A 19,274-nucleotide genomic window follows, 5' to 3' on the forward strand; every position below is an offset into this window, starting at 1 on the left:
AAACTATATATGCAGATGAGACAATGTAGGAGATCAAAACAGTGTGCTACATTAGGTATTCAAATACAAACATTGTTCCTCCAAAAAGTGAAACCGAATCTTTATCTGGCTCACATTCTTATTTGCGTTTATATTCTATTATGGAGTAAAAGTCTCAGTCTGGAAGTATTCAGGCATTCACAGTACTTCCCGTATATTTTGTGTGTGTCATTTTCTTAAATACAGTGACAAATGATTAACACACAGCAACACTGCTGACATGATAAGGGGCACCTAATGCAAAAGTATTCTAAGCTAACAATATCAACAAGTTTTTTAAAATTTTATTTTGGCATCCTGTAGTATCTATTGTTATCCTTATTAGCAAATGCTTTTAATATTTGTATTTACAAGGAAAAATTTTAATACAATTTTCTGAGATACTAAAGCCACATTTCAACACTTCTATATTTTCTGATTACACAGTTAACATGATATACACACATACATAACATAAATCTATGTACAAAATATCTCACAATTAAAATATGTATGGCATTCTCATTTAAAATTTGTAATGGTAATTCAACTGAAGATGACATATATAAAGGAGACAAACAGATTTCTAAAGAATTTGAGAAAAAAATATTTCATAAAGCTGGCATACAAACAATTGTAAAATTTAAGCAGACATGTGCAACAGTTTATTTTAAAAGAGTTTAATGCAGTCTTTAAATATGTGTAACAAGCTAGTAACAGTCACTCAGATTAGCTACAGTTCTTAATACACCTTCAAAGTAATGAGGTCATGACACACAGGAGTCACTGTTTTCTGTATCTTTGTTTTTCTGAGCCAACTGACTTCCAACAAAGTCACATGAATCCTCATCAAATTCATCCCAGTCCTTTACGAGATCTGATGCCATTCTTCTTGCCTCACTTACATCAGGCATTTGGATATGCCTGTGAGCTGAATAACTATCACCAGCTCCATCAGGAACAATGTTTTGCATTTCTGCCATTACAAGTTCTTGTTCAGAACCTTGTCCCTCAGGCTGAACCATAGCATTACTTGTACAAGCAGTATCAAATACAGGCACCTGCTGAGCTACGGTAGTTGCGATATCTGCTTCTAGCGATACACTTTCCACTTTCACTCTCTCACTGACCGAATGTCCTGCCACCTCACCCTGACTAATCCCAACATTGTCCATAATAGACTGCACAACAGATGCCTGCTCTGCTCTGACAGTCACAGGTCTAATTCCTCCATCCGTATCTTGTGGCTTATGTCTCACACACCGAGCATCTTGTGAAATTATTGTATTTGTTCGGCTCACTACAATACCTTCACTGGTTCCTTCAACAACCTTTGCCTGTACACTGCCACTTGCTATTATATTAGTAATTTCTTGACCAATATTATTTTGTTGTACTAAATAGGCACTACTTATCAGTTCTTGATGAATTTCGGTGTTGTCATGCAAGGGCTGCTTCCTTTGTACTGACTGTTCTTGCCTTTGCTCTTGAAGCAACTGTTCTTGAAGCAACTGCTGCTGATGCTGTAGAGTTTCCACTTGGCAGTTCTGGTGGTGCTGCAGATGCTGTTCTTGAGGCTTCAGGTCTTCCTGCCTTTGCTGCCGGCACAGTACATCCTGGTGGTGTTGTGGCTGTGCTTGAACTTGCACTTGCAGTTCAGATGGTTGCTGCTGGGGCTGCAGCTGCTGCTGTTGATGCGGGGTCTGTTGCTGCCGCAATGGTGGCAGGTGTGGTTGGTGTTGTGGCTGCAACTGCTGGTCTTTATTTTGCAGCTGTTGTGCAGAAGGCAACTGCTGTTCTATATGTTTATGCTGATCTTGTTTCTGTTGCTGCACTGTTTGCAGTATCTTCTCTTGGGTTACCTGCTGCTGTGCTGTTTGTTGTCGTTGTGGCTGTTGTTGTTGTTGTTGCTGCTGCTGCTGCAAACACAGCTGGTCCAATTTTTGTGTCTTTTGTTCTCGAAACTGTTGCTGCTGCACAAACTGATGTTGCAGGTGCTGTGTTAGCTGATGGGTGTACACTTCAGTATGTTGCTGTGGTGCCGCAATATGTCCTGTCTGAAGAATGGTGTTCCCATTGGGTCCAGGCTGTGTGATTATGAACATCATACCTTCACCGGTCATGCCTCTTAAGGCAACCTCATTTGCATAATCGTGATCCGATATAACAACACCGATACCCTCAGCATTACCTCCCTCTGAAACCTGTATTGGTGGTGGAACAATTGCTTGATTTAACGTTGGTCTCTGGACTATTGTAGAGAAAGAGGTGCCCCCAGCTGTAGTAACAACAGTGCCTTCATATGGGTGCACTTCCTCCCCAGACATAATTTCAGGCACTATATACTCCTGAGTGTCAGCATGTACCATCTGCTCTTCAACATAGTCTTGAACCTCTGTATCACCTGCTGATCCCAGAATGTATTCTCGATTGTCATCGAGTACAATGACCGTCTGGTCACCATTAAGGGCACCTGTAGAAAGTCCTAAAGAAGCAGCGATTCCACTGGCAACATTGCTCAAAGCTTCTGCTTCAGACGATGGCACCAGTGTCTGAACTGGTCCTGCGGGGCCCGAAGCCAAAACAGTCACTGCTGGAGCCAATACTACTGTCCCTGCTTTACTTTGCTGCACCGTGACCATACAGTTGCTGTCAGTCACCTCATTACGTCCAGGCCGCACCTCGTGTTCAGGTTCCTCCTTATCTGCTTTCCTTGCAACATCACCGTGGGCAGTGCGGAGATGTGCCTTCAGATTGATGTTGCGCACAAATGGCTTGTGACATATGGGGCATTCATAATTCTTCTTAGCTGGATCCGAATGCAAATTAGCTTGTATGTGACCTTGTAATGCTCCGTTACTTTTGAATGTTGCATTGCATACCTGTGGAACAGCAACAGGAATTAATTTTTAAAAATCTATTAAAGTAACATTAGTTTCAAACAATGAAGCACATCTTCGCAATACACTTTCAATTTATACATAAAACTTGAGAGGTAGCAGAAATACTTCAGAATCTGAAGTAATATTGGCATCCATGTAAGCAATTACGAACAAGTTTTTAACAAACTGTACAATGCACAATTTACAATAACTTATAAGTCACTATTACTGGTGTCAGTATTAATGAGCAGGTCTCTATTACAAATTATTTTCAATATTATACATGTTCATCTGACAGCTTCAGTCTGACGTGTAATCCCCATTCAGCACTATGATTTTGGCTCATATGTAAGTGGGGTAGAATGAGCACTAACTAGAATCTGCAGTTTTATTGCATTGCTCTCCAATTTATCGTTTCAATGTTATTTTGCATTTTATATTCACTTTTTTTAATCGAGAAAAGTGAGTAGCCAAGAACAATGATGTCAACAGCACTTGTAAGGGAGACATTGCTTCTTGTGCACCACGCATTCTCTTCCCCAATATATGAAAGATTCTCCGTCGAAAAATTTTTGAGACTAAAAAACTGGAACTACTTCCCACATTCAGGTGTAAGTGATAGAACCATGTCAAGGCTACAAAATAACAGACTGGATGGTCTACATAATCCATCAGATGAATTTCCTCTAGTACTCTTCAAAATTTTAAGATTCTAAGTAAAACACTGAACTTTAAATTCTCAATCAAGCTTCTCTACCAATTGTCACTTCAGTAAGCAGATAATTGAATATTTAAATGATGAAGAATCCCCAACTAGTATTTTCTGTGACATAAATATTTTGGTTTTTTATGTATGATTACCCTATAATTGAGAAGTTCAAAACAGTTTTTAAAAAATCTTGCACCATCACTGAATGGCAGCCATTTTTATTTGTAAGTGCACGACAGTTTTTCAATTTGGAGACATTAGCATTAATTTGAATACCTCTGCACTGGTTAAGTTACAACACTGCAATTTACATGACTGTTTTAGAGAAGTCTCCTCTACAACACTGTTTATTACCCAAAACATCCTACAAGGTGTACAACTTTGCTTCTGCCATTTTTTCCCCAACATTTGAGGCTTTAATGAAACAAATTGGTTACACATGTATCATTCAAAGTATTTTCCATCGCTGGCCACTACTTTCAGGCCATGTACGAATCCGGTGTCAAAAAAATTGTTCATCTTTTGAAGCGATACACGAATCGATCCAATTTGTGACTTCTTTATGAGATTGGAAGTGTTGGTCAGCCAGGCCCTGCGCCATTTATTTAAACAGGTGATTGTCAGAGGGAGTAATGTCTGGAGAATACGGCGGGTGGGATAGGACTTCCCATTTTAATGGTTTCAGCTCACACGGGACCCAAGTTCCTTCTTTCTGAATCATGCCCATAGCCTTGAGACGTTTTGAAATGACTTGCTGTATCACTCACTCACACTAATCATGCCAATTCTTCTTGAGTTTGACATGAGTCTTCTCTCAGCAATGTCTCCAATTCTGTATCTTCGGAAACATTCTAGCTTCTATGCCAGTCTACAACATTAAAATCACCGTTCTTGAAGCGTTGAAACCACTCATGACACATTCTTTCACTAATAGCGTCCTTACCGTATGTACTTGAGAGTATTCGATGAGACTCAGCCGCTATTTTCTTCCTATTGAAGCAAAACAGTACCACCTCCCACAAATGACGAGAACTAGGCTCGTGAACTGACATTTTCAATCAAGAACAACTTTATGATGCAGACACAAATCGACTAATGTTTGAATGAGGTTATGTTGACCGAGGTCAAAGCTAACTGCCTGACGTCTGTGATCTGTTTGTTTCAATCGCTACTTACCACTGTTGCCATCTATCGACAAACGGCAGAAGCAAAGTTGTATACCTTGTAAATTCAAAAATAATCAGTCAAAATGACCTCCAAAGTTTGGTATTGAAAATTTAGAAAATCCACTTTTTAGACCCGAAAATAAAAACCAAGGAGTGATTTATCATAGTGTATTTATTTTTTTCTCTCATTGTATATCAAACTGCTAGCCTTATGTAGAGCAAGAACACTGGCAAATGTTTCCTTTTTTAATTTTTGAAATTTTAAAATCTTTGTTTTTTTTTAAGTTTGTGGCTGGGTATCTCTGGTGGGACTGAATACAAAAATTTGATTTTTTGCATAGCTTCGGTTCTATGTTAAAAATATTCCCCATTTACACCTATGTTTATTCTCAATTAAGTAGCACATTATTACTAGTTCAAAATGATGAAAGTAAAATAATAAACATACAAAATTTCTCTACTGTTGGGAAAGCTGCACGAGTTCAGTCGTCAAGACAAGTGTGCACAGGAGCTCAGTGGACTGAGTACCAAGTTGGCACAGGTGCCCAGTAGTCACTGACAAGGCTGTACATGAACTGTGTACCCCCACTACACTTTCTGGGTACGTTAGAGTAGATGTACACACTTCATTGAGAGTGTAGAATATTTTATGTGCTTTTGTCGTGAGTGTAATTTTTAATAAGCTAAAGTAATTTTAAAATTTAATAGTAAATAAATCTGGAGGACATTGTATTGCAATAAAATGGATGATCAGTTTTCTATTGGACAGATAATAGGTGAAGTGTGTTTCAAAAAAGTTTATGGTTCAGTTTCAAAAAACTTAAAAAATGTTAATGACTTCAATAAAGAAAGACAAACTTAGTTTAAATTACGAGTAAGTGTCGGTTGGTCACAGCCAGTGAGCTCCCTGCCGCCGCTGGATAAGCAGCAGCCAGCAGCAAGTCATACTCTTAGCTCACTTAATCTGTTTCATTGTCTAATTCTTAATTTTTTTTGCGTACTTTTGGGTACTTGCATAGTTTAATTCACAAATTTCAGGCGTATTAAAGTATTCGAGAGTTGTAGCATCGCATTTTAGTACCCGTAATGTGTAAATTCGCGTAGTCATCAGTCACCTGTTTGGTTTTGAACGGCTTGTGAGATAGAAGAGAGGAAAAAAAAATTGTTAGGGATGGATAGGGACTGTGCCTGTTGTGGACAGATTCAGGGGAAATTGGCCACCGTCCGTAAACAGCTGGAAGCTATGTTGGCCGTGGTTGACAGGCTCCAGGCTGTTGCCCTGGGCCGCGGTGACCTTGGGACACTCGAGGTGAGTGCTTTGGCACCTCTGGAACCTGTAGCATCACCTGGGATCTCCGATGCCACTGCGCCCTCGGATTCGGACGTCCCTGCTGGTCGTTACTTGCCTGACGGTGATTGGCGAACCGTGGCGGGGTCGCGAATCCCTGGGCGGAAGGCAAAAGTTGGTGCTGGCCACAAGGCTGCACCCTTACGCCTCTGTAACAGGTTTGATTGGTTGGTTGGGGCTGAAGGGACCAAACAGCAAGGTCATCAGTCCTTTGTTTCAAATGTGGTCCATTCCGATAGCGTGACATCTCAGAAAAGTCAGAACGATAAACGGGAAAAGGCTAAAAAACGTAAAGGGCAGTCATGTTGTCAATGGTAAAAACAAAATGAGGTAAATCAGCATGAGAACTAAGCCAGCGCTATGATAGAGGCAGGAAATATCCCACCTCTGAAGCAGCAGAGGCGAGAGTAACAGGTTTGAGGTACTGCCCACTGCTGAAAGTACTTCTGAGCCAGCAAGGGCTGCCTCACCTGCTGCAGCAGTGGCCGGTCTTCCTGATAGGTCCGGACAAGTGCAGAGGGTGGGATTGCTTATCATTGGGAGCTCCAATGTTAGGCGGGTGATGGAGCCCATTAGGGATATGGCAGCTAAGGACAGGAAGAAATCCAATATGCACTCCTGTGCATACCGGGGGGGAGTCATCCAAGATGTGGACAGGATCCTTCCAAATGCCATGAAGGATACAGGGTGCAGCCAACTGCAGGTGGTGGCTCATGTCGGCATTAATGACATGTGTCGCTATGGATCAGAAGAGATTCTCTCTCATTTCCAGTGGCTATCTGAGTTGGTGAAGACTGCCAGTCTTGCTAGCGAGATGAAGGTGGAGCTCACCATCTGCAGCATCGTCGACAGGACTGATTGCGGACCTTTGGTACAGAGCAGAGTGGAGGGTCTGAATCAGAGGCTCAGACGGTTCTGCGACCATGTAGGCTGCAGATTTCTCGACTTGCTCCATAGGGTGGTGGGGTTTCGGGTTCCGCTAAATAGTTCAGGTGTCCACTACACACAGGATGGGGCAACACGGGTAGCAGGGGCTGTGTGGTGTGAACCGGGCGGTGTTTTAGATTAGACAGTCTCGGGAAAGATCAAAAAGGCCTCCAGTCTCAAAGGGTACAGGGCAAAGAAACAACGAGAGTCGACCAAGTAACAGTCGGTATTACCAGTTGTAAATCGTCGTAGCTGTGTTGGAAAAGTACCAGAACTTCAAGTGCTGATAGAAAGCATTGAAGCTGAAATCGTTATAGGAACAGAAAGCTGGCTAAAGCCAGAGATAAATTCTGCCAAAATTTTTACAGAGGCGCAAACCATGTTCAGAAAGGACAGATTAAATAAAACAGGTGGTGGTGTGTTTGTATCTGTTGGTAGCAGTTTATCTTGTAGTGAAGTTGAAATAGATAGTTCCTGTGAATTACTATGGGTAGAGGTTATACTCAACAGCTGTACCAAAACAGTATTTGGCTCCTTCTACAGACCCCCCCAACTCAGATGATAAAATAGCTGAATTGTTCAAAGAAAACTTTAATCTCATTACAAATAAGTACCCCACTCATACAGTTATAATTGGTGGAACTTCAATCTACCCTCGATTTGTTGGCGAAAATACATGTTCAAAGTTGATGGTAGACAGAAAACATCTTCTGAAATTGTACTAAATGCTTTCTCTGAGAATTACTTTGAGCCCACACAAATTGTAAATGATTGCAAAAACACACTTGACCTCTTAGCCACAAATAATCCTGATCTAATAGAGAGCGTCATGGCAGATAGAGGGATTAGTGAACACAAGGTCATTGTAGCAAGGCTCAAAACCATATCGACTAAAACCGCTAAAAATAAATGCAAAATATATCTATCTAAAACAGCAGATGAAAATTCGCTTCATGCCTTCCTAAGAGAGTCTCCATTCCTTCCTAGCCTCCATTCCTTCCAAGCTAATTATTTAAGTGTAGACAAGATATGGCTCAAATTCAAAGATACAGAATCGACAGCAATACATAGATTCATACCGCATAAGTTAATAAAAGACGGGACTGATCCACCATAGTACACAAAACAGATCAGAACACTGCTGTGGGAGCAACGAAAAAAGCATTCCAAATTCAAAAGAACACAAAATCCCCAAGACTGGCTAAGTTTCACAGAAGCTCGAAATTTAGTGCGGACGTCAATGCGAGATGCTTTTAATAGTTTCCACAATGAAACATTGTCTCAAAATATGGTAGAAAACCCAAAGAGATTCTGGTCATATGTAAAGTACACCAGTGGCAAATAAACAGTCAATACTGTCACTGCGCGACAGTGATGGAAATGTTACCGATGATGGTGCCACTAAAGTGGAGCTACTAAATACAGATTTCCATAATTCCTTCACGAAAGAAGGCGAAATAAATAATCCAGAATTCAAAACCAGAACAGCTGTTGGCATGAATGACATAAAAGTAAATATCTTGTTGTTGTTGTTGTTGTTGTTGTGGTCTTAAGTACAGAGACTGGTTTGATGCAGCTCTCTCCATGCTACTCTATCCTGTGCAAGCTTCTTCATCTCCCAGTACCTACTGCAACCTACATCCTTCTGGATCTGTTTAGTGTATTCATCTCTTGGTCTCTCTCTATGATTTTTACCCTCCACGGTGCCCTCCAATACTAAATTGGTGATCCCTTGATGTTTCAGAACATGTCCTACCAACTGATCCCTTCTTCTAGTCAAGTTGTGGCACAAACTCCTCTTCTCCCCAATTCTATTCAATACCTCATCATTAGTTAAGGGATCTTCCCATCTAATCTTCAGCATTCTTCTGTAGCATCACATTTCGAAATCTTCTATTTTCTGCTTGTCTAAACTAATTATTGTCCATGTTTCACTTCCATACATGGCTACACTCCATACAAATACTTTCAGAAACGACTTCCTGACACTTAAAGCAATACTCGATGTTAACAAATTTCTCTTCTTCAGAAACGCTTTCCTTGCCATTGCCAGTCTACATTTTATATCCTCTCTACTTCGACCATCATCTGTTATTTTGCTCCCCAAATAGCAAAACTCATTTACTACTTTAAGCGTCTCATTTCCTAATCTAATTCCTGCAGCATCACCCGATTTAATTCAACTACATTCCATTATCCTCGTTTTGCTTTTGTTGATGTTCATCTTATATCCTCATTTCAAGACACTGTCCATTCCGTTCAGCTTCTCTTCCAGTTCCTTTGCTGTCTCTGACAGAATTACAATGTCATCGGCGAACCTCAAAGTTTTTATTTCTTCTCCATGGATTTTAAATCCTACTCCGAATTTTTCTTTTGTTTCCTTTACTGCTTTCTCAATATACAGATTGAATAACATCAGGGATAGGCTGCAACCCCGTCTCACTCTCCCTTCCCAACCACTGCTTCCCTTTCATGCCCCTCGACTCATAACTGCCATCTGGTTTCTGTACAAATTGTAAGTAGTCTTTAGCTCCCTGTATTTTACCCCTGCCACCTTTAGAATTTGAAAAAGAATATTACAGTCAACATTGTCAAAAGCTTAAGTCTACAAATGCTAGAAACGTAGATTTGCCTTTCCTTAATCTATTTTGTAAGATAAGTCGTAGGGTCAATATTGCTTCACGTGTTCCAACATTTCTACGGAATCCAAACTGATCTGCCCAGAGGCTGGCTTCTACCAGTTTTTCCATTCGTCTGTAAAGAATTCCCGTTAGTATTTTGCAGCTGTGACGTATTAAACTGATAGTTCGGTAATTTTCACATCTGTCAACGCCTCCTTTCTTTGGAATTGGAATTATTATATTCTTCTCGAAGTCTGAGGGTATTTCGCCTGTCTCATACATCTTGCTCACCAGATGGTAGAGTTTTGTCAGGGCTGGCTCTCCCAAGGCTGTCAGTAGTTCTAATGGAATATTGTCTACTCCCGGGGCCTTGTTTCGACTTAGGTCTTTCAGTGCTCTGTCAAACTCTTCACGTAGTATCGTATCTCCCATTTCATCTTCATCTACCTCCTCTTCCATTTCCATAATATTGTCTTCAAGATCATCGCCCCTGTATAGACCCCATATATACTCCTTCCACCTTTCTGCTTTCCTTTCTTTGCTTATAACTGGGTTTCAATCTGAGCTCTTGATATTAATGCAAGTGGTTCTACTTTCTCCCAAGGTCTCTTTAATTTTCCTGTAGGCAGTATCTATCTTACCCCTAGTGGTATGCAAATCTACATCCTTACATTTGTCCTTTAGCCATCCCTGCTTAGCCATTTTGCACTTCCTGTCGTCTCGTTTTTGAGACGTTTGTATACCTTTTTGCCTGCTTCATTCACTGCATTTTTACATTTTCTCCTTTTATCAATTAAATTCAATATTTCTTCTGTTACAAAAGGATTTCTACTAGACCTCGTCTTTTTACCTACTTGATCCTCTGCTGCCTTCATTATTTCATCTCTCAAAGCTAACCATTCTTCTTCTACTGTATTTCTTTCCCCCATTCCTGCCAATCATTCCCTAATGCTCTCCCTGAAGCTCTCTACAACCTCTGGTTCTTTCAGTTTATCCAGGTTCCATCTCCTCAAATTCCTGCTTTTTGCAGTTTCTTCAGTTTTAAACTACAGTTCATAACCAATAGATTGTGTTCAGAGTCCACATCTGCCCCTGGAAATGTCTTACAATTTGAAACCTGGTTCCTGAATCTTAGTCTTACAATTATATAATCTATCTGAGACCTTCCAGTATCTCCAGGCTTCTTCCATGTACACAACCTTCTGTTATGATTCTTGAACCAAATGTGAGCTATGATTAAATTATGCTCTGTGCAAAATTCTACCAGGCGGCTTCCTCTTTCATTCCTTACTCCTATTCCATATTCACCTTCTATGTTTCCTTGACTTCCTTTTACTACTACCGAGTTCCAGTGACCCATGACTATTAAATTTTCATCTCCCTTCAATATCTGAATAATTTCTTTTATCTCATAATACATTTCATCAATCTCTTCGTCATCTGCGGAGCTAGTTGGCATTTAAACTTGTACTACTGTGGTAGGCGTGGGCTTCGTATCTATCTTGGCCACAATAATGAGTTCACTATGCTGTTTGTAGTAGCTTACCCACATTCTTATTTTCCTTTTCATTATTAAACCTACTCCTGCATTACCCCTATTTGATTTTGTATTTATAACCCTGTATTCACCTGACCAGAAGTCTTGTTCCTCCTGCCACCGAACTTCACTAATTCCCACTATATCTAACTTTAACCTATCCATTTCCCTTTTTAAATTTTCTAACCTACCTTCTCGATTAAGGGCTCCGACATTCCACGCTCCGATACATAGAATGCCAATTTTCTTTCTCCTTATAACAACGTCCTCCTAAGTAGTCCCCACCCGGAGATCCGAATGGGGGACTACTTTACCTCCAGAATATTTTACCCATGATGAAGCCATCATCATTTAATCATACAGTAAAGCTGCATGCCCTCGGGAAAAATTACAGCTGTAGTTTCCCCTTGCTTTCAGCCGTTCACAGTACCAGCACAGCAAGGCCGTTTTGGTTAGTGTTACAAGGCCAGATCAGTCAATCATCCAGACTGTTGCGCCTGCAACTACTGAAAAGGCTGCTGCCCCTCTTCAGGAACCACACGTTTGGCAGGCCCCTCAACAGATACCCCTCCGTTGTGGTTGCACCTACGGTACGGCTATCTGTATCGCTGAGGCACGCAAGCCTCCCCACCAACGGCAAGGTCCATGGTTCATTGGGGGGGGGGGGTTGATATCTTAGGTGTTGTGAAACAAATCACTTAAGAAAGGCAAGTCTTCCGGTCGAGATGTTATACCAATCAGGTTCCTTTCAGAGTATGCAGACACAATAACGCCTTTCTTAGCAATCATATACAACCACTCACTAGATGAAAGCGCATTTCCTAAAGATTGGAAAGTAGCACAGGTCACACCAATATTCAAGAAAGGAAATAGGAGTAACCCACTGAATTACAGACCCATATCACTGACCTCAATTTGCAGTAGGATTTTGGAGCATATATTGTACTCGAACATTATGAATCACCTTGAAGAAAATGACTCCAACACGGATTCAGAAAATATCATTCTTGTGCAACTCTTTATTCCCATGAAGTAATGAGTGCTGTCGACAAGGGATCTCAGACCGATTCCATATTCCTAGATTTCCAGAAGGCTTTTGATACCGTTCCTCACAAGCGACTATTAATCAAATTCTGTGCATATGGAGTATCATCTCAGTTGTGTGACTGGATTCGTGATTTCCTCTCGGAGCGGTCACGGTTCGTAGTGATGGACGGTAAATCATCAAGTAGAACAGAAGTGATATCTGACATTCTGCAAGGTAGTGTCATAAGCCCTCTCCTGTTCCTGATTTACATAAATGATCTAGGTGATAATCTGTGCAGCCCCCTTAGATCGTTTGCAGATGACACTAATTTACCGTCTAGTAAAATCATCTGACTATCAATTCTAATCACAAAATGATCTAGAGAGAATTTCTGTATTGTGCGAAAAGTGGCAATTGGCACTAAACAAAGAAAAGTGCGAGGTCATCCACATGGGTGCTAAAATAAATCCGATAAATTTTGGGTATACGATAAATCACACAAAACTAAGAGCTGTCAATTCGACTAAATACCTAGGAATTACAATTACGAGCAACTTAAATTGGAAAGACCACATTGTGGGGAAAGCGAAACAAAGACTGCGCTTTATTGGCAAAACACTTAGAAAATGCAACAAACCCACTAAAGAGACAGCCTACATTACACTTGTCCGTCCTCTGCTGGAATATTGCTGCGCAGTGTGGGATCCTTACCAGCTGAGATTTATGGAGGACATCAAAAAAGTGCAAAGAAGGGCAGCTCGTTTTGTGTTATCGCGCAATAAGGGTGAGAGTGTCACTGATATGATACACGAGTTGGGGTGGCAGTTACTGAAACAAAGGCAGTTTTCTTTGCGGCGAGATCTATTTACGAAATTTCAATCACCAACTTTCTCTTCTGAATGCGAAAATATTTTGTTGACACCCACCTACGTAGGGAGATATGATTATCGTAATAAAATAAGAGAAATCAGAGCTCGAACAGAAAGATATAGGTGTTCCTTTTCCCCACATGCCATTCGAGAGTGGAATGGTAGAGTAGTAGTATGAAAATGGTTCGATGAACCCTCTGCCAGGCACTTAATTGCAGAGTAACCATGTAGATGTAGATGTAAGTTGTTCTGTATCATCACTTTGTGGGTGTCATGAGAAAAAATATATTCTGCCAGAATCATGAAACCTTGTTAATGACATTTATATTCCCACAGAGAAAGCTATTAGTAAATTGTATTTTACTTTTCTAATTTAGAGGTATCTCCTGCTTCAAAATGAAGAAAACTGAGTAGCAGAAAAGGAAAAGCTGCTATTGAAAGCAAGATACAATGAATTTCATACAAAATTAGAAAAGACTTAGAATCATGGTTTAATAATGCAGATACCAATCATCCAACACTGAGTATTTGAGCTTAATCAAAAAATTAGAAAGCCAGTGCCCAGTGACACCTAGAGAGGAAAGAGTTAAAATTTCAAGTCTGCTCCCTGACTCATGATCAAGAGAAAAAACAGTTCACGAGTTCAACATTTCTGATCAGATGGTCAGACTAACCTGAAAATCAGTGAAAGAGCAAGGCATACTATCAGTTTTAGGAAATAAGAAAGGACTAGGTATAAGTGAAGAACAACTTAAAAGATCCAGCAGTTTTTTGAAGACAATGAAAACAGTAGAATGGGTCGTACCAAAGATAGGAAAAGAGTTGTTATAAAGGAAGCTAAAGTAACCAATGCAAAATTGTACTGTAAAAATTTTGTGGCCTTTGCCCTAAGTGGTGTATTTTTACCAGCTCATCAGGAATACACACTGTATGTTTTTGTTCGTATCATCAACATGTCAAACCGATGGCTGCAAGAGCAAACCTCAGTGATGTTAATTACACAGAGTTACGAGATTTAATGGTCTGTGACACTAACAATTATGAATGGATGATGAGTTTGTGTGATAAATGCTCTGGTAAAGAAACCTCTCTCCAACTATTTAACAAATTTGAGGATAAATTCCTGTCAGTTTTACCTTCAAACAGTGGGTCATAACCAACAGGGCTCAAATGAAAATATTGGTTAAATCTCAGGAAGAGTACTTTGAATCTTTAATTGATAACTAAGAAAATCTTAAAAGTCACCACTATGTATCTATAATCGAAGCAAGTTTTTGAAGGATAAAAATGGTTCAAATGGCTCTGAGCACTATGGGACTTAACATCTATGGTCATCAGTCCCCTAGAACTTAGAACTACTTAAACCTAACTAACCTAAGGACATCAAACAACACCCAGTCATCACGAGGCAGAGAAAATCCCTGACCCCACCAGGAATCGAACCCGGGAACCCGGGCGCAGGAAGCGAGAACGCTACCGCATGACCACGAGCTGCTGACTTTTGAAGGATAAAAAAGTACAGCTTTATGAAACTGAATGCATATTCCTAGCTGATTTTGCAGAAAACAGTACATTTGTGGTTCTGGATGAAATATAAGGATACCACTGGGTCAATGACCATGCAACAGTGCATCCATTTGTTCCGTATTTCAAAAATGAGAATGATGAAGTTACAGTTCTTCGATTTGCATTCCAAGTGATTACTTTGAGCACAACACTTTAGTTATCGACGCATTTCAAATGTATGTAACAAACTACATAAAAGAAAACTTGCCGAAAGTTGAGAAGCTGATACACTTTTCAGACAAAAATGATAGTCAAATGGCACTTTCTTGCCTCTTGCCGTCGTAAAACACATGCTATGGAATAGGAAGTACAATAAAATGTCAAGTTAGTAAAGCCAGCCTACAAAGAATGACCACAGACCAAATTCTTACAATATATAGGATACAATTAAAGGCATCACCTGTTTCTCATCAACAAGAAAGAAGAGATTGTTCTTCAGATCAAAACAACTCTTCAAACCAGATTTGAAACCTGCACAGCAATAAAAGGAACAAGGCAAATCCACAAATTCCTTGGTATTGCAGAAAACTTAGTGCTATAATTTGCAAGGTCAGAAACCGAAATTTACAAGGATCATTGTGTCAGTAAAATTACGTCTCTGTCTTTAACACTGAGGGACATAGTGGCATGTGCGTATGATGGTTTGCACAGTTTGAAAGAATAAGTTTGGAAAACAATCACGTTTTTGTGCATTTTTGCCAGTTTTCTGGCTCAAGAACATCACTCAAGAAATCTACTAGTTAGTGACAGTGGATACTAACAAAAAACATATTCAGTATGCTTTTAGTGCTTGAACTTCCCACAGCAACTCGGTGGTCTTATTCTACATCACAAAACCTGTCTGAAGAAATTAGTGTTATTAACAATCACCACTAGGACTAGGAAGCACCACATCTCAAAAGTACGTTAACTGAAAATATTTATTTTGTATTTGCATATAATTCAGTACCTTAACTTCAGTAATGACTGATTACCTGTAGCCAATATCACACATGAACTAAGCAACAGCCATAAGATCAATTGTAATGTAATGTGAATTATTTCCTCATTTTCAAAAATTCATAGCTTTGTCCACAGTCAAATATCAATTCTGAAATTTTTACAGGTGTACAAAATGTGCAAAAATCAAATTTTTATATTCAGTCCCACCAGAGATAACTAGCTCGAAACTTTACAAAAAAATAAAGATTTTCAAATTTCAAAAAATTATAAAAAAATATGGAAGCATTTGTCATTGCTCTTGCTCTATATATGGTTAGCAGTTTATAATATCTAACAAGAGAAAAAAAAAATACTCTGATAAATCACTCCTTAGTTTGGGTCTAAAAAGTGGATGTTCTAAATTTTCAATAACAAAATTTGGAGGTCATTTTAACTGGTTATTTTCGAATTTAGGGTGTTTTGGGTAATAAACAATGTTGTAGAGGAGACTTTTCTAAAAACAATTATGTCTACTGCAATGCTGTAATGTAACCAAGTGCACAGGTATTCAAATTAACACTAATGTCTCCAAACTAAGAGAGAATTGTGCACTTATGAGTAAAAATGGGCCCCGTTCAGCAATGGTGCAAGGTAATTTAAAAAACTGTTTTGAACTTCTCAACTATAGGCTGATCACATATTTTAAAAAAACCAAAATATTTAAAAATGGTCAAGCAACCAACTATATTTTTATTGGATCACTTCACTTGGATTGATCCGTATACAAAACTGACTGTGCTAATCGCAGCATTGTGTTACAGAAACTCAAACTTGTCATATTAAGGTAATACAACTCACCTAATTATGCATATCCTCCCTCTTTTGCTGCCTTTTTTGCTTATTTTCGTTTCTTAATAGCTTACAGGCAACTGTTCTGCAGCAGTTATTTATTTAGAATGAAAGTATTTATTGCTCAGGAGCATGTGCGAAGGGGGTTGTGAGGTATCTACAACTGGATGTGCTGTGAACAACCTCTGTTATATTTGTTTCCTTATAAAATTTATCAAAAGCATTCAATCACAGCTCAAAAAGTCATCATCTACCTTTAATATTTTGGCAACAAAGGGAAGCGTAGAGGGTGAAAATTGTGCGGGGAGACCAAGGCTTGAAACAGTAATCAGGTTCTACTGGCAGTTATTACGCAGGGATGAAGACACCAGCACAGGATAAACTATCTTTGAGAGGTGCATCAAATCAGTCGCTGAACTGAACACTGCAATGGCATCAACAACAACCACCATCATTAACATAATACAAGATGATAAAATTAGCCACACCATTCATTATATCAGTATGACACAGAAAGAAGTCTCGTACATGGCCAGTTAACCCGTAATATGAAAGGCTGGAGTACTATTTCCTGTGAACCATCGTTTCATTTTAAAGTAGACACAATGACATTTGTTGTGGGCTAGACTGGGACACTACATATCTGCCTTCAAAGTCAGTGTCATCCCAATCAAGTTATTAATTTATCTGAACCTTCCATAACTATAACATGACAACGGTGACAAGCTGAACCTGGATGGCACACCAGGATTTGAACTGAGGTTTCCACCTTTCAGGGGCACTGTTTTTACAAATGACTCAAGCACAACGAATACACTACCTTGTGCATTGATTTTAATATTTATTTTAATGGTCGGTCTGCTGTACATCTCATAAGAACAGTTTTTCATTGCAAGTTATTCTGAACTACTCATTCCACTTCCCTTCCCTTTACTTTGTTAGTTTACAAACCCTCCTGGTTATCGGCTTGACCAGGCAACAGGGTGGAGTGAAGCAAAGCAGAATGATTGAGGTTTATTAGGGTGGCCACAGGTAGTGGATGGAAACCCTTGAATGAGGCTATAGACGCATAGTAAACTGGCAAAAGTGTCACTTTGCAACTGTGAAATGTCACTCTCAAATATTACATGGAAAAATATTAAAGTTGAATTAAATTGACTTAGTAATGAAACAATGTAAAATCCAGGTAGGAAATATCAACAATGTAGGAAAAGACAGATTGCTACTTACCATAAAGAAAACACATCACATTGCAGATAGGCACAATTAAAAAAGACACTTACTTACACCTTATGGCCACAGTCTTCATCAGTAAAAGAGAGATACACATCATTCACAGACACAAGCAAGAACAACTCACGCACACATCACCGCCAACTCCAGCATCTCGAGCCGGCATTAATTGTGCCTGTCTGCAACTTTCCATGTCTTCTATATGGTAAGCAGTACTGTGTCTTTTCTTACATTGTTGACGTAATAATGAGTATATCAAATTGTGTAGCTCAACGACAAGTTTAATGCAGCATTACATGATGTTGTATGAACTCTTTTTTTAATTGACATTTGTGTCTGTGTATGTGCGGATGGGTATGTGTGTGTGTGCGCGCGCGAGTGTATACCCGTCCTTTTTTCCCCTTAAGGTAAGCCTTTCCGCTCCCGGGATTGGAATGACTCCTTACCCTCTCCCTTAAAACCCACATCCTTTCGTCTTTCCCTCTCCTTCCCTCTTTCCTGACGAAGCAACCGTTGGTTGCGAAAGCTAGAATTTTGTGTGTATGTTTGTGTGTCTATCGACCTGCCAGCGCTTTTGTTTGGTAAGTCTCATCATCTTTGTTTTTAGATAAATATTTAGTTGTATTTTCTTGTTTTCATTCATATTTAGTGCAATATGTATGCAATAATGTTTTATTGGAAAATTTTTAGTGTTAAGAAAAGCAATATATTTTCAGTTATGATTATTTAAATATAATTCTGAACAAGTTTTTACATGACTAGCATTGTTTGCTTTTTTCAAGTTTTTAAATAAGCAGCACTGCTGCGCCTTGTAGTCATTATTTGGAGTAAGCAGTTTCCTGTGAACAGTGGTTGGTGAGTCTGAGTAGTTTTCAGCAAGAGCTGAACTTACTTTCTAAGCGGCAGTGCAGTCACACTGTTTCAATGCTTTTACGGGTGATAGAATTTTGATTAGCGTGTGTGGACTTACGGCATTTCCATGGCGCTTTTGAGCATTGAATGTTTTTGACTGCGAGACTTTAATTTTGCACTAGTTTTAGTCTATTTCGTGATGAAGTTTGGCATACAATGAAGTACATTTCTGATGAATTTGATATTATCGCATAGCCAGGATTTTATGTAAGGCCCCCTGGCAATATTCACTGATGTGAAAAATGCCCAGCTAGGTCTCCCTATAACTGGCTGGGTCATAAAAAGGCAAAGGCACACCACCTCCAACAGGTGTGTGCCTACTTAAGCTCTGTTGTGATCAAAACAGACTTTGGGTTGATGACAGCCTTACTTTATGTGAAGCTATCATAGTTCTGTTAGTGTTATAAATGAGCAATACACATTATTCAACGTAACTTCCCCACTGTGTTAACTACATTCTTTTTTATTTTGTTTCCACTGAATTTTCATTCATTTTATTTAACCTATTACATTATTTATTAATTACTGCAATATAGTCTAAACCTCATGTATCTAATCTTGGTTGTCTGACAAAACCTACTGTATAATAGGGAAGATGCACAGGGGTGGAAAATCCACTCCTACGACTGTAGACTCACTTTTTGTTGTCAAGGTCATTCACTAGGCTGGATTCAAATAAATCCAAGAAC

At 39.4% G+C, this 19,274-nt stretch overlaps 1 protein-coding gene across 2 annotated transcripts in view; it reads right to left on the reverse strand.

Moving 5' to 3' along the window:
* Positions 1–429: 429 nt before the first annotated feature.
* LOC126412394 (uncharacterized) overlaps positions 430–19,274 on the reverse strand; it is a 103,907-nt gene continuing 85,062 nt past the window's right edge. For both annotated transcript variants that reach the window (XM_050081971.1, XM_050081972.1), the window contains exon 8: positions 430–2,900. In XM_050081971.1, coding sequence (XP_049937928.1) covers positions 786–2,900 — 2,115 coding nt within the window. In that variant the 3' untranslated portion in view covers positions 430–785. The remainder of the gene's footprint in view (positions 2,901–19,274) is intronic.

The sequence above is a fragment of the Schistocerca serialis genome, chromosome 7 (genome assembly GCF_023864345.2).
Source record: "Schistocerca serialis cubense isolate TAMUIC-IGC-003099 chromosome 7, iqSchSeri2.2, whole genome shotgun sequence".
NCBI lineage: Eukaryota > Metazoa > Arthropoda > Insecta > Orthoptera > Acrididae > Schistocerca > Schistocerca serialis.